At 29.9% G+C, this 16,953-nt stretch overlaps 1 protein-coding gene across 2 annotated transcripts; it reads left to right on the top strand.

Annotated features, from left to right (window-relative positions):
• The first annotated feature begins 2,094 nt into the window (after positions 1 to 2,094).
• Positions 2,095 to 11,205, top strand: LOC126842102 (protein will die slowly-like). 2 transcript variants are annotated; one of them, XM_050578984.1, is made up of 9 exons: positions 2,095 to 2,202; positions 7,356 to 7,509; positions 7,570 to 7,666; positions 9,153 to 9,316; positions 9,944 to 10,033; positions 10,102 to 10,241; positions 10,308 to 10,539; positions 10,645 to 10,732; positions 10,801 to 11,205. In XM_050578984.1, exons 2-9 carry the CDS (start codon positions 7,423 to 7,425, stop codon positions 10,899 to 10,901), a joined length of 999 nt encoding a protein of 332 aa, XP_050434941.1. In that variant the 5' UTR covers positions 2,095 to 2,202; positions 7,356 to 7,422; the 3' UTR covers positions 10,902 to 11,205. The 2 variants fall into 2 exon arrangements, with proteins under 2 accessions (XP_050434941.1, XP_050434940.1); XM_050578983.1 differs by lacking the exon at positions 2,095 to 2,202 and adding an exon at positions 7,139 to 7,264 and having other exon boundaries at positions 7,327 to 7,509; positions 10,801 to 11,204.
• The last annotated feature ends 5,748 nt before the right edge of the window (positions 11,206 to 16,953 follow it).

Genomic DNA, 16,953 nt, shown 5'->3' with positions numbered 1-16,953 from the left:
GAAATTAGATTATATGTAGATATAGTAACCTATACAAATTCTCTATAATCTATATATTTTAGATTCTATAAGATTTATCATTTTAATTTTGATAGAATTATTATTATAAATAGTAAATACATAATCATATACAACGTGGTTGCCACCGCCACGTACATTGTAACACGCAAACGACTAATAAAATAATTTTATTTTCATAAATTAATAATATTATTAAAATTATCTGTTTTGAAAAAAAAAAATAAACCAAATATTTATAATCCTAACCAGTATTAAAATTATAGGCTAAACTGTACTTAAATTTTACCCAAACTACTATAAACGGCCGTTAATGATATTTCCTAAGTACTAAAAATGTAATAATTATTTATGAATGATTTTAAAAATCTCAAATATATATATTATGCTTAAAATTTGTTTGCTCTAACCTCGAGAGAATATTTAAAAAATAATTACACTATCTAATCACTAAATGGGATAAAGCTACATTTTAATGTTGTTAATTATGTTAATTGTCTTTTTTCGATCTTGAAAGATCCCATGATGTTGTGAGCCCTGAGTGAGCGGGCCATGGTCCTTTCTGGTATCCCTTAATCCATTATGTTGCGATATAGTGCCTAGTTAATATTTACTTATTTGTACAAACACTGAAGCCAAAAGTCAATACAAATTTGAATTATATCAGAGACGATTCTACAAAAAATGTTTAGAGGGGTGTTGAACAAATGTTTGATACACAACATTGATGTAGAAGATGAAAAGTAACAAGAAATAATTTCATGGTTTGTATCACTTTTGATAAACAAAAGCAGATATCCAAGTCAAGAAATTTAACCGCATAATATAAATGTTTTTAATTTACCACTTAATAATGTCATTAAAAAAAGGTATAATCTATACTCTATACCGTTGATTTAAAATTTAAACACTGGTTTAGGAACTAAACTATTCAATATTATTACTTTTTTATAATACCAATTTGAGTGTTTTCACATATTAATCGTAATTAAAAACCAACTTTATATTGTTACAATTTTTTATATTGTAAGTTATTGTCCATTTTAAGTGACTCTTGTCTCTCAGTGTCATACAAAACCTCAAAATTGTTTATAATACCAGTCACAACGGATTAACAACAATATATATTCAAAAATCTATCTGAAACCCTTGGGACTTAATTTGAATCAATCACCTACCTTCTAAATTATATATTACAATCAGATTTATATCATTATTCATAAAAAAAATTGTTTATAAAATTCTTCTATCTTTTTTGTTTAACTTTTCTATTTCAAATGTATAGCCTACTGTATTCAATTATGTATGTCAACTAATTAAATATAACCCTTACAATGCCCTTTGTTGCCCTTGCCAAAGGTTTTTAACCAATAATTAAAAGAAAGATATACTGTAAATTAAAATGTGCAATTGATAATAAAGAATACACTATAAAACGTAATTAATTAATTTAATATATTCATTGTGTACAATAACCCAATTCTGTCTTTAAATTTATCAGTAGTTAGTTAAAAACTTTTGTGTAGAGTTGGATTTAGTTGCGGAATGGACAGTGTTCGGCCCATTACAGAAATTAACTCATTCGGCCCACAATACAGTACTAGCGACAACTATATTTAAATAGTGATTTGTAATTTCCCTGTTTGTACACCAAATGAGTTCCAAATCTAAGACATACAAATACTGACAATAATATATAATATATTTTCATTATACAATCATAGAATTCACGGAATAGTCGGTGCCCGGTGGTCAAGTATTCTTATCATGTATAGTCGAAGTAAAATACTTTCGTGGTATCACAATATCGAGTTAACTGTTGTATGATTCATTTAATTACTTTACGATGTCGGAGTATGTTAAATTCGGACTAACCGTCTAATCGTGGCAATTGTATATTCGAAGTAGATTATATTCGTGGTAAATGGCTGATAAAGCAATGTCGGAGTAACTACAAGTCGTGGCATGCAACATTCGTGGAAACTGTAGCAACCCCATTGAGATTATGATACCGTGTAATGTTTTATTGTTGTTACTCGTCCGGGATTGTGCTTGTTCTTTGATGTTAAATATAGTATATACAGGTATTAGAGACAAGGCTATAGAAGGCTTCCGATTTCCGTAGACATAATGTTTTGACGTTTAGACTTTACTCGAAATCGAAACGCACTGGACGCACTGGACCTCATACGATAAATAAATTGTTTTATTTGTTTTCCGAAGGACGGGGAAGGGTAAAGTACGCGAAACGAACATCGAACATTGTACCTATCCTATGTCGCCTTGTTATTTGTTCAAGTTTTTCTTGAATATCTAACTTACCCACTACCAACATTGTTATCGTTGGAAACAAATTTAACGTACGTGTAAAAAGTGTTTTGGATGGCCACGTAAGTTATAACGACGGTTCAGTCTATACAACATACTTGGTAGTGAGCAGTTATAATTTTGTGAAAAATATTAGGGTTCTTATAGTATATACAGCTAATATCATTCCCGTTTAGATTTTTTTCGAAATATAAGTTTAAAAAATATGTTTTTGTTGCAAATCTGTGTTATTGCACTGTGCAGTCTTCACCTTTGTCAAACGGTAATCACACCTGAAACCATCCGGAAGTTGCAAGACACCGAGGCGTCATTTATGGGGTTTAAGTTTACAGTACCTACGTGCTATACTAAAAACCCCCGAATCAGATGTGTAAGTACCCCGCAGGTTCGAGTAAATTATGAACAATACGGGTTGATACCACCTTTTGCGGTTCATGACCATCTGTGGCAAAATATTTTCTTTACTGGAAATTCGCTGGCCAGTTTACAAGATGCAAACAGTTTTATGGCCTTTATACGGAACAACTATAGCTGTACTACCGCGGGCCGACCATTGCGCGAAGTTATGGACCAGTGCATAAGTAGTAATGATTACGTGGAGGCATTTATTCGGCTTATGAACGTGATCGAAAGTGAAGGAATTTCAATGTTGAATAGAATATGTCATGTAACGAATAAACTAATACAGGATGTAAGGGTCTCAAATTCCGTAGCCGTTGCTCGCTTGAAAACTATAGACATTGCATTACAAAACATTCACGACAAGTTTACAACTTATTGCATAGCGACTGTTCCGGTGCAGCAAATATTATACGCCAGAAATTTATTTAAAGAGGCCGAATCAAAGGGATTGGCAGCTCGAAAACAATTCTACAATGATACATGCGTGGAGTTTAGTCAACGATATGTTAACATGATAGGCTTGGTGGATAGTGGCGATTATGTGGACATAGAAAATATACCGACTATCAAAAAAGCCACCGCAGCATTAGAAACTATTACAAGACGTGCAATCGTGAACTTCAAGACAGAAACAGGCGCTGAACCAAACTTCGATCGTATAGAAGTACTGCAACAACTCAAAGCTGTGTTATTATATGGACAATAATTATAATATTAACGGGTAGCATCGGTTTACACATTTTTGAACTAATGACTTGAAAAATGTATAAAATTGAAACTTTTATATATATATATATATATATATATATAGTAATAGTAATAAATTATATTTTACCTCAAAATATTTGCTAAAAATTCCTTATGTGTTATCTAACAATAAAAATCTACGTTAAAAATGTATATGCAATTTTAAAAAAATAAATAATTTCCGTCTAATATTTGTATAATTATTATAATTTTTCTCCTTAATGACTTAGCGTTTGACTACAGAATTTTGAAAAAATAATTTATAAATATATATATATATATATATATATGTATATACATATTATGTGTACAATGTAATAGCTCTACTGTAGCTCTACCTACGGTTTAATTTTCACACCTTAATACCTAAAACTTTGCTTGAAAAAATGATTTAAAGAAAAAAAATTCTATCCCTTCTAGAGAATAGAGTTTATGCTAATCTTTTGGTTTCCCAATGTTTACCGATAGTACTATGTTTAACGAATATTCCATACAAATTTGGAATTAATTTCAAGTGTTTAAAAAAAAGTGTTAAAGCAGCGTATTTTTAAGTTGAAAAATAAGTTAATTTTTTAGGTATTTTTTTTTTAAATTTTATTTTTTACCCCATTTTGGTAAAATAGCCATAACAACGTTATTTTTTATTTAAAAATTATCAGTGTATGTATTTTTTTTGTATGAATCATTAATATTCTGATTAGAGAACAAAGGACATGGTTATTAATTTAAAAAAAAATGCTTGGTCATAGGAAATAGTCAAAACTTGAAATTGTTATCTAATCGGATATACTATTTACGATATCGATTTGCGCACATAAATATTTTATTCATTTACAACTACTGCCTTTAATAGTCCGTAAAACAAATAGTAGCCTAAACTTAAGTATGACCATCGACGGATATTCTCAAAGGGAAAATCCATTACAAAATGGTGAAAAATTTAAATCACATTGTATAAAAACAATGTACAATAGTTCACGATAATATGATCACCCTGTATTCAATTAATAATATATATATAATTTTAAATCGCTTCGTAATTATCACGTATTATAGATTAGATTTTGATTATAAGCGCTGACTTATATTATATTAAATTAACCTTTAGGCAAAGCATATTTGTTTTGAAAAATAGTGGGATTAATTAATCTTTTTTCTTTATTTGTAGTTTTAGGAATTCAAATTGTACTTAAAGTAGAGGTTACCAAGGTATACTGTATTGTGTAAATCAATTTGATCTATGAAAATTGCATTTGTATGTATTCGAACAGAAAAATAATATGCAGGGTCAAAAAATACTGTGGAATATTGAAAACAACAATTCGCATAAAGATATAAAAACTAATAGTACCGACCTATAGTATGGAACAAAAAAAATAAGTGGTTTTTCAGTGAAATATTTGTACAAATAAGAACAGTTACAACGACAACAACACAACAGAAAACACAATAACAATTTCATTTTAACAGCAAACGATTAGATTTTCAATCGAAACGCTCGAAAAAATATCTGTTTATATTTTACATTGCCAATTGAGAACAATTTAAAAAACAACCGGCTAGGTTAGGTTAGGGGCTGATGCAATGGTTGAAATTATTATTATACTTGCTGGAATTCGAAAAAGAACATACATACTATGGAAAGGCCTTTTTACGATATTCATATGTATATATGAGAGTTTTTATACTGAAGATTACAAAAATATTGACACATTTCCTAGCGTAGGTTTAATACATTGTATAGCTGTTTACATACATCCACATTTTAAAACGGTTAACGTCGTGTTGGTAAATTGTTCAATCGACTTATAATCTGTCTTGAAAACTATTACTGTGAAATTCAAATACAAATTGGGATCAAAACCCTGTTTGAAAACATGGGTTAGATACATCTTTAAAAAACGATTTTTCCCATACAAATCCACAGGTGTAATTAAAGGAAGGAGAGCCCGTCTATAGAATATCCTCCCTAGTACCTCAAAAAGTAATTACTTTTTTTCTTATTACTAAAATTTTTGCTTATTATATGATAATAAGAATAAGTCCCATAATGATGAACCTACATAGTCCGGCGATGTACGGTTTTCCATTTAATGGACAACGTATAAAGGTAGATGTGGTTAAGAAAAATGCTCTGATAATGTATGAATAAACCATTCAAGACGCTAACAATTACCTATTATTAAATATTAAAAAAATTAAGTCTAACGTTTTCTGTTATATGCAATATGAAATATGATTAAAATGAACTAATGAATGAATAAGTGTGAATTTTGGACAGCTATGGCTGTTTAATAATTAGCAGTTAAATTTAGGATTTAGTGAGTGCCGAAGCTTTAAAGCCCACGCTGAGAAGCGTACATCCGCCCATGTTTATGACTATTAATTCGCAAAAAATGATTTCAAAATGTAGTCAAACATGAGATAAGTAATCTAAAAAAGAAGTAAATTATTCAAATGGAAAAAACGACAATAGATAAATTGTTATAAAAGTTATATTACTAATTATCTAACTTTCCGAAGTATGAAAATATCCATAAGCCTTACATCTACTTTTTCCAATGAATATATTTTCTAAAGAATATTTTAAAATTGGGAAGTATTGTTGTACGTGTAAAAACTAACGACCCAATGACCACTTTTTTCAATCTATTATTTTTCCAGTTTGGAACAAGTGGTTAACAGAAAAAATGGTCTCTGGAAAATAATGTTGTTTAGAAAAAGTGTACCATGGAATAACATGGTTTTTGGTAAAAGTAGTGTCATCCCGATAGAGTCACTATCGCACTATTGTGATAGTACTATCACACTATCAAGGGTGACTTGATAGTTGATAGTACTTTCGCGACAGTAACTGTAAGTTCAACCATCAATGGGCCTTTAAGGAAAGAAATCTTTACTAGTGCTCACATAGTTTTCACTTGACATCATGATGTTCATTGGGAAATGTAACATATAATTTTTTTCTGTTTTGTTTGGGACTTTGGGAGAGATATGGAATAAATCTTTGTTTCTAGTATTTTCTGTTTTGAATTTTTTTCTGGTCTTGCTGTATAAATTTGGGTCTTCTACTTTATTATTTGACAGTTTGTGTGAAAATGAAGTAATATAACTGGATTGTTTTCTGTCTTATATAGATTGAAAATACCTAATGTAATTTTTTAGACAAAACGCTTGAAATTCAAACATAAAATAATGTGGATATATGAAAATAAAATATGAAACAGTTTCCTTAAATAATGCACACCAGTTTTATTATTTTAGTTTTTGTTAACAACAGTTATCGAATTATGCGCTTATCTATATTTTTGCTATCATATTTAAAGAGATACGCCACCGACCGGTATTACCCACTGGCCGTCTCATTCCCTCATCTTCCTCTGTATCGCTTTGAACTCCTTCAATCGGGTTTGAACGGTCTATATTAAAAGTTTCTCGGGTAATTGAAGCGTATACGATTTTTTTTATAATTGTTTTACCGAATTCAATTAAATCAAATTCTACAGCTGACGAATAACTGCGGCAACCCGCGCGCAGTGGCCGTTGACATTTTGCCGCCATCGGCTTTTGATTTTCATGGAATAGAAAATGTAAGCAACGTTTCCCACGGGTTGAAAATGCAAACAATGTTCCATGAGCACATGCGTTACGATTAGGATGCCGATTGCCGCCGCCGACTGACGGCCACATTGAGATTATGATACCGTGTATTGTTTTATTGTTGTTACTCGTCCGGGGTTGTGCTTGTTCTTTGATGTTAAATATACAGGTATTAGAGACAAGGCTATAAAAGGCTTCCGATTTCCGTAGACATAATGTTTTGACGTTTAGACTTTGTTCGAAATCGAAACGCACTGGACGCACTGGACCTCATACGAAATGTTCTGAGTACACAAGTCTATGCATAAAAAGTGAATTTCCACCAACATGGTACCCATCGGACAGAATTCTCAAATTGGCGGCCCCCAAAGTATGCAACAGTCAAGAGATAAAGAGAAGTCGTCCAGCAGTGTGGTATGAACAAAATATTCGTTATCGATATCGTTTTAACAATACCCATTCTTTTTGTTTTAGAAGCCGAACTACACGTTGAAATTTACGTTGGCCGGTCACACAAAAGCTGTGTCGTCGGTGAAATTCAGCCCTAACGGAGAATGGCTGGCTAGTTCATGTAAGTGTTGTCGGTTAAATCTGTAATATTTATGATTTTGGACAGATAACCTAAACGATAAGATTTTGGAAGTGATGGGCAGCTAGGACTTGCCTACTTAACTTTATAGAAACACAAAATTAACGGTACAACCGATTCATTAACACATATTTCGATAATTTACAGAAAATCAAATTAATAGTACTCGTCGGTGAACGGTACTATCTAAAATATTACCATGGTAGGTTAGACTATGTTTGTGAATAGGCCAGTTAGTCAATTAGCTAGTGAATCATTCGTTCAGGATGACGCGTAAAGAATGCCTGTATTTTAAACAGTTGGAACATTTTAATTTAAAAAACAAATATAGGTATATAATACATATATATATATATAAATTTTCTATTAAATCTAGTTTAATGTGGTATAAATAAATTGTTGGGGAGGTGGAGGCATTGTTGCTAGATGCTCATTAGGAGCCGCGCATTCGGACTTTCGTTATAACCGCTCTTCTCACATTTTACGGAGTTTGGACCATACATTGATGACCAGACAGTTTCATTTTCAAAAACATTTCAGTCATGTTCGGTCGAATAATTTATGTATTTTTTTGTTCTAAACATTTGAAAAGTTCTTTGCTTAAATCATGTGTTATTTATACGCCGTCCTATATAATTTCATGGACCTAAAACAGGCGATCATACTCAAAATATTGAGCGATTGTAGGAACGGTTTAAACGTGTAATAAAATGTTTTGTGTGGCAGTCATGCTTTGCCTAATTATGGTCACAGACAGTAATATTTTTGAAGCTATTATCAATTAATTATAAGTTATTATAGGTTACTCACTGAGACAAATTTTAGTTCTAGTCCCCAATAGGGGACAGGCACTGTAAAAAAAACTTTTTACAGTAAAAATGATATTACCAGCGCCTGATATTACTGTCCCATGTTGGCGACCAGAACTAAAATTTGTCTCTGTGAGTAATCTATAGTAATTTATAGTCAATGCTATTATGAATAAAATAAAAATTTTAATTCATTATTTGTTCAGAGATAACAATTCACTTTTTAGATAAAAAAATATTATTATAGTTTCAATATTGATTTCATATTTGAATACATCTTTATTTGTATAGAATTTTAATAAAATAAAATGTTTTTTCGGTAGTTCCGATAGCAAATATATTGAATAGTGGTAGTTCCGTTAACAGACAAGTACCAATATTTAAAAAAATCACATTATATATGTTTTCTTTAATCAAAACTTAATTGATTATCACTGATTTTTTAAAATTCGTTTAACTTCTGCTTATGTGTTATATATTATGCACTAGACTTTTTTTAAAAAAATTTTAACACTTTACGAGGGTAAAATAAATAAATGTTTATATTTAAAATATTAATAATATTTAAGTTGTATTTACCGATCAAACAAATAAAACACCAAAATGGCATGTTATGAAAAACGGTTGTAACTATAAATTATTTTGTTTGGTTTTTACAGCGGCTGATAAATTAATCAAAATTTGGGGAGCGTATGATGGAAAATTTGAAAAAACCATATCTGGTCACAAATTAGGTATTAGTGATGTCAGTTGGTCATCGGATAGCCGACTTTTGGTATCAGCGTCCGATGATAAAACTCTTAAAGTGTGGGAATTATGTTCAGTAAGTATTTTACTTTTACTTTGAATCATTAATTTTATACACATTCCTAAGCCTAAGACTAACTCAGTGGTTCCTCAAAATAAATTTATAGCCCTCAATGAATAAAACATGTTTAGTTTTTTCTTCTAAGTTTGTATCAGATGTTGGCAAAGAAGTCAAAAACAATCTGTCGTTAGTATTCATTCACGTGGTAGAAAGCCGAAACATACAATTGTTATGAGGCAGATTTACATTTTGTAAAGTTTGTTGAATTGCTATTAAATTAATTCTACCAAAAGAGATTTAGTTTAAAAAAAAAAAAAATTAATTTGGAAAAAATGTAATCTTTTGGCAAAAGACAGCCACCACAGATGGTGCTTTAAAGCGTCTTCTTTACCTCTCATTTACGCGTTTGACTGAAGCGAAGTCCACACGACAAGAGCAAAAGGTGCGTTAAAAGCCGTTGTGAGAGTTGCTGTCATGAATTTGATAGTAACTCCTATGGTCTCGCTTTTACTCTCGTTGAGTTGATATTACATTTATATTTCCACCTTCCCCCTCCCCTGTGTATTCTATAAAAAATCCTCCATTGTATTATAATGTTTGTTTTTAAAGTATATGTTAAAATATATTCTTTTCTCTTTGCAGGGAAAATGTGTCAAGACACTTAAAGGACACAGCAATTATGTATTTTGCTGCAATTTCAACCCACAATCAAATCTCATTGCTTCGGGATCAGTAAGCTATATATTTTAAAAATTATTTATTTTAATAACTCAAATCTTAAAATATCATTCGTTTTCTAGTTTGATGAAAGTGTTCGAATTTGGGAAGTAAAAAGTGGCAAGTGTCTTAGAACGTTACCTGCGCATTCAGATCCAGTTAGCGCTGTACATTTCAACAGAGACGGTTCCTTGGTTGTTTCCAGCAGCTACGATGGGTTATGGTAGAATATTAAAATTCCTACACTGTGTGATTGAATGTTTTATTAATAATGAGATAATTTTTTCAGCCGTATTTGGGACACTGCCAGCGGTCAATGTCTGAAGACGTTAATCGACGACGACAATCCGCCAGTATCTTTCGTTAAATTTTCACCAAATGGAAAATATATACTTGCAGCCACATTAGACAACACGTTAAAATTGTGGGATTACACCAAAGGAAAATGTCTAAAGACTTATATTGGCCACAAAAATGAAAAATATTGTATATTTGCCAACTTTTCTGTGACCGGAGGAAAAGTGAGTGGCTAGAAATCAATTTTTTACTTACTTGCCATTTACAGTTATAGTCTTTTTTCTCTTTATAATGAATCTATTTTTTTTTTCTTAATTCATTAATCCTAGTGGATCGTATCTGGTTCGGAAGACAACATGGTTTATATTTGGAATCTTCAATCAAAGGAGATTGTACAGAAACTGCAAGGACACACTGGTAATTTCATAATTTGATATTGTTTTTTTGCAAAGGTTATCGTTCTAAGTTTTTTGCATTTTTTTCAGACGTGGTTTTGTGTACATCTTGTCATCCAACAGCAAATATCATAGCATCAGCCGCCTTAGAAAATGACAAAACGATAAAATTATGGAAAAGTGATACTTGACTTATTTTAAACTCGTTGTTTATTAATTACTGAACATTTTACTATTACAACACAACTATTACAACTTACTATTAAAAATATTAGGATATAACAAAATAGATTGTTAAATAAAATTTATTAATTTAACATAAATGTGAACATACAGTTTTATTTTGCTCAAATTTAGTACTGCAAGTGAGAATCAGTGGTCTATTAGAGTTTAACTATAATTACCATTTAAATCGTAAAATAATATTTAGATAAGATTTTCTATATATTTTATTTTTTATATACGTCTGTAAATGTACACATTTTAAAATAATATTATAAACATTTTATCAATTATGTTATGTAAAATACATAATAGTTAAATAGCATTGGTGTTTTTGAATTATACTTATAATAGTTTGATTAGAGATAAAATAGTTAATTTAAAATTTCTCAGTATGTTTTCAACACGACAATGTTGTTAAAATTATACGACATAATTATCAATTTGTAACACGAATAACTTGAAAATGATTAAATAAGCATTTTTGTTTTATAGATATTAATGTCAAAATCTAAGGTAAAAATAAAAATTAACTACAAACATTTTTTATTTTTTTTTTTTAATAACGGGTAAGAGTAACAACTTTCGATTGCTTATGTGTTTTGTTTTTATGCATCTTTGAGTGATTATTATCATCGTAGTACATTATGTTTTACTTCAAATTTTACCACAAAAATATAAACTCCAGAATTATTTAACATATGTTATTACAGAAATTATTATTAGCAAGCTTTGAGATTGGAGGTAGTGGAGTACTCGCACAGTGTATAGACATTTTTTGTATTAATTGCACATAAATATTTTATTTTAAACCTACTATTAGACTAGAGTGAAGTTTCGTCTCTCTTCACCTCTTTTTTGATATTTCAACATCATTTTAATATTAATTCAATATGTTTCTTAGATGCTAACGTTAAACAAATTAATAAAATTGTCCACCATTAAACTAGTTAATCTTGTAAAATTATCAACAATTTTCTTTGAACCCTTAATGCAGAAAATCGAATAATATACGCACAACAAAAAAATATTCTTAGGTAGGTATTTAAAGAAAAACATTGAAATGACAAATTATTAGGATTAATTTTTTTAATTCAAAATAAAAAATAAGTCTATCGTTAAAAACCATGTATGTACTTTATAACGTTTATTGAAAGCAATAATTTTATTAACTAATTTAAGTAAAACAATTTCAATTTGACAGATAGTCACTTTGATAAATCCGAATATTGCCGACACTAAAGTAAATATTAAAACACTTTAGTTTGATTTAATCCTTATAATTCATACGCTGTTTGTACTCACTTGACACAAAACATAAAAAATGTTTTTTTGGAAAAAGTAAAAACTGACTATTTAGAAAAAAATTAATACATATCATGTTATTTTTTTAAAGCCATATAACAAATATGTTGAATGTAACTTGCATACCTCTCTGAAAAATGTAAGATTTTCCATATTTTTGACACAAAAATTAAAATTTGGCCAACATTTTATACATATTGTTAATATAATATGAATTATGATATCTTACATAATATTATTTTTTATTTTTTTAGTGCATATATTTTTGAAATCAACTGCACATTTAAAATTTATATACTACAAAATTAGTGTCCTACACCCTACTGCAGCTTAAATTTTAACCATTTTAGGCACAACGTTCCACATTTGAAACAATTAAAAAGTTGGCGTTCTCTGTGAAACTAAAACTCAAAATATTATGCAGCGAAGGGTTAAAATAAAGCAGTCTGTTAAAGGGTTTAGAGAGTAAAAAAAAATCATAATATCTATTAAAATTTGGGGGCAGTTCTTACAAAAAATGATAACTAAGTGTGATAACTGATAAGAAATAGATAAAAGGTTATGTAACCTTTAAAATATCAGTAGTGTCAATAGCGATTTTACCAAAAACCCGCCAAAATAAATTTCGTATTTTAAATTAAAAAACATCTCTATACCGCTATGCAGTGTACGATTGGAGTATTTTAAACAATATCTTATCGTCTATCGATTGTACGAATAAACAAACGCACAACAGTATAATTGTCAATTATGATTACGCCTTTATCGATACGGGGTATCCCATCAATATATTTTAATAACTGAAATATCATATTCTCATATTTATTTTCTAATTTGATATGTCTTATTTAATTGAATTATTTTTATAATCATAACATAATAAACAAATCTTGATTAAGATAAAATGTTAAAAATAATTTTTTACCGATATTGTGAAAAATAGATACTTAAGAGATATATTTTAAGAATTATTTCTAAAGTAAAACTGCAACTGAGTATTTTGTTTAATTAAAAAAAAAAAAAACAAAAATCCTTTCATATATTTATTTTGAGTTATTAGTATTTTGATATATGGAAGAAAAATATTGTTTTTAACTTCCAATTCTATTTAATATGTTTTAGTTAAACAATATTTTATAAAACTCTAGTTATTTCCTTGTAGAATAATATCTTTTTTGTTATTTCTTTATGTGGAGGAGCTTTGACTGATTAATGCTGCAGAAATAGATCCATTTTATTTTTGTGAACACTTCACAGTATACAATTATGAACTGGTATACTTAATTTAAAAATTGAAATCTCTAATCCAAGTACAATTATTGTTCCTATTCATACAATGACCATCATACATTTATAAGATAAAATGTGTGTAATATTTCAGGGCTATAGTGCTGTGAAGCTAAATTCAAGAAGGTATTATTAAATCATGACGGGACACCCTGTATATATGCTATAAGCATCGAAAAACATGTTGTTATACTTACAAATTTGCACTAACCGTAAACTGTTATTTAGACTAGTGGTAAAACACATTGAATACTAGTATACATAGTATAGGCACTGCAATAAATCTCAACAACAAAAAAAACAAACATGGAAAAAATATGTCTTTGTGCGTTCGTTTTTTCATTATACAACTAGAAAAACAAAGTACAATTTTTTTCCCCTAAAATACACAATTTAGTAGGTACTGCGAAAAACCACAACCGCTGTCCGACTTAACACATTTTTTTTTTTTAAGTTAAAAAGAAGTCATGTCGCTTTTTCGGTCGTTGGCGTTGCTGATTGTAATACAAGTGGGTTGTTTGCAATACGGCTATTCGTGTGGCCGTCAAAAATATGCCAAATACGAAACGCGAGATCATTACGAACGACTGCTCGAAATCGACACGGGATACTCTCATCGACAGTTAAACAACGATTATGCCGGACAAAAGAATAGTGCAACGTGGACGGCGAAGACGGCGATCGACGACGTTCACGGGAAACTCCTGTGCAGTTTTGTGTTCAATTGTAGCCATTACATGAACTTGATCGGACATCTGTTGTTCGCAGAAGGCGAGGATGCGTCTGGGGAACTGACGGGTTATCAGACGAAATCGGTGTTTTTATTCGAAGACACGGTGGTGGACATGTTAAACGTCTTGTACAATTTCGGTAAGATCGGTTCGGTGGATCACTTGTGGCTGGTGTACATGTACGCGAGCAGTTTGAACTCGCTGGACGAAAACCGTCAATTAAACGACCGCAAACGGATGATCCGCCTGTTGCAACAGCACGAAACGGTTTCCACCAGACTTGCACAGTTCACTCAACTGCATTGCAACGTCGAAGGTGACAATAACTCGTACAACGACCAATACGACGATTCCGAGTGTTTTAAACGTCTAAAAGGAATCCGTGCCGGTCCGATAGTAACGCGAGAGTCCATCAAAAACGCCGTGGACGAATTCAAGACCACGGTCCAAAAGAGAATCGACAAAATAACCGAGGCTATGGTGATCGACGATTGTAAATCTTATTTCAAAATCGATCATTTGCTTTTGAGACCTGCAATTGACGACTCTCGTGTTTTCGAGAGAGTAATGAACGGCATTATAGAAATAGACTTGTTTCAAATGAAAAAAAGTAATATATGTAAAATAATAAAAAAAAGATGCTCCAGAAGAGTCGACGTCGAATCTTTTGAGACACTGACCAATAACATTGCTAAGTGTCACGGCACTTTCAAACTCCTTGTGAAATATGCTTTGTATATCAACCCGTCGAGATACCAACCTGATACCATAGAAGAAAAATATTTTAGCGGTATAGACTTTGAAGTCATCCGTTCATTTGATAGCTTTTCGAATAACATGTGTCACAATTAATTTGTATATTGTTAGAAAATAGTGATATTTTATTTACTTTTACTGTACAACTTTTGCTTCGTATATTTAAACTGTAAAATTGAATGATACTTTCAAATGTGTGTACAGCTATAGTTTCTAAATAACGTGACTAAATCAAATCAATAAAATGTGTTAAAAATATAATATCATATTATAATATTGTTATTTACTATTTGAACTGATTGGCATTTATAGCAAACAATTATTAATTTTTTTTTTAAACTGATGATAATTCGCGACAAAGCGTTTTACTTAGATTTTGAATGCTGTAATTTAAGATCCTAAATGACTGAACTTTGAAATAATGTTTAGATAGTAGAAATAATTTAGTTAAATTAATTGAGCCTAAGCTTTTTTTCTTTTTAAACGTATTTTAGCTAATGAGCAGCATGGCTTCAGTAAATTTAAATCTATTGAAATCATATATAAACTTCACAATTTGTTATACATTTATAGGAAAATGTTTTGTACAAATTATTACAAGTGGGACTATAAAATTAATCATTCGTTTATTTGAAAGTGATTTTTATCCCATCCTTCTCAGGGGGCAGTGTAGACACAAATAAACCATTACTGTTATAATCAATTATATGTACCATAAATCCAGACGTGTAATGTCCGAATAAAAGATTTTAAAGTGATCAAAGGATCTGTCATTAATTTGTTTTAATATTGAAATACAATTTATTTTTATTTTAATTAATTCAAATTTTCTATTTGAGATAGGATCATGTGAAGGGAAACTGAATTAAACCTGAAATTTGCCACATGTCTCTGTCATAATCTCAGATATCAGATGAAAAAAAATATGCAATTGGTTCTATACTACCTTCTATTGTTTATTATGTTCTATTAGAAAAAAATCAAACAACGCTCCAAATGTTCAAGATAATGAATACGACCTAAAGTTACCATCTATCAATCACTACCTCTAGGCTTTGAAATTCCAGAAAACAAAGAATTAAATGATGACACTGCTTGTGTAGATTTTCATTGTGATATATTTATTGTATGAATTATGATATACATTTCTTTGTAGGTCTTACAATTAAAATACTATTACTTTTTATCGGTTTGAAATTGATTTACTTATTTTTAATGCTAAAAGCTATGATACTTACAGAATATCTATACTATTCCTTTTCAATTGGCTGGCTTTTAAACAGAGTTGCTAGAGCATTATTCTTTTTAATAGCAATTTAGAAAATCTGTCCACTGGAACTGTGTACATGCTTCATGTATAATAATAATATTATAAAATTACTAATTTCTAATATTCAATTTTATATTAAAAAAATACATTTATTTCCTGTACTTATACTAACAACGCCCATTACGAAAAGTTTTACCCAGTGATGCCAGAACTTAGATATTTCCTTTCTTTTAATTTTTCTGTGACTTATGGCTACACTGTCTAAATCACCTTTCGGTCATGCCAACATTGACAGTATATATTGTATACAATACACGATTATTAACGGTGTTTGTTGCGAGTCCAGCACCACATATTATTAAGGAGTAAATAGTAATGATTCATCTCATTTAAATATGTTGATTTTTAAATATTATTTAATATTTTTGACAATTAAAGAAGTTATAAATATAATGTTGCGGCGATATTCCATCGTTATATAATAATTTTATTTATTCAATATAATATATTATATCTTAGAATTGTCTAATCTCAATGAGAAGAGACATCAAACAAAATAAACTTAATAGAATAGTGTCGGCCTGGCGCTTTGTTTTAAACAATACTATGCAAAAATAGCAACAAGTACTATCCAATTTACAAATTTATAAAAGATCTACTATTATGTATTCT

This window comes from Adelges cooleyi, unplaced genomic scaffold (assembly GCF_023614345.1).
Source record: "Adelges cooleyi isolate 19-005CV unplaced genomic scaffold, UGA_ACOO_1.1 ACOO_flye_CR_arks_rails_tigmint_CR_PRNA_446, whole genome shotgun sequence".
NCBI classification, from domain to species: Eukaryota; Metazoa; Arthropoda; class Insecta; order Hemiptera; family Adelgidae; genus Adelges; species Adelges cooleyi.
This window is presented reverse-complemented; position numbering and strand designations above follow the sequence as displayed.

Bases quoted from the DNA above. Each gene is read 5' to 3' on its own strand.
- LOC126842102 (XM_050578984.1), top strand. From the start codon at position 7,423: ATGGTACCCATCGGACAGAATTCTCAAATTGGCGGCCCCCAAAGTATG. The intron at 9,317-9,943 runs GTAAGTATTTTA...TTCTCTTTGCAG, and splicing joins AAGTGTGGGAATTATGTTCA to GGAAAATGTGTCAAGACACT. The intron at 10,733-10,800 runs GTAATTTCATAA...CATTTTTTTCAG, and splicing joins GAAACTGCAAGGACACACTG to ACGTGGTTTTGTGTACATCT.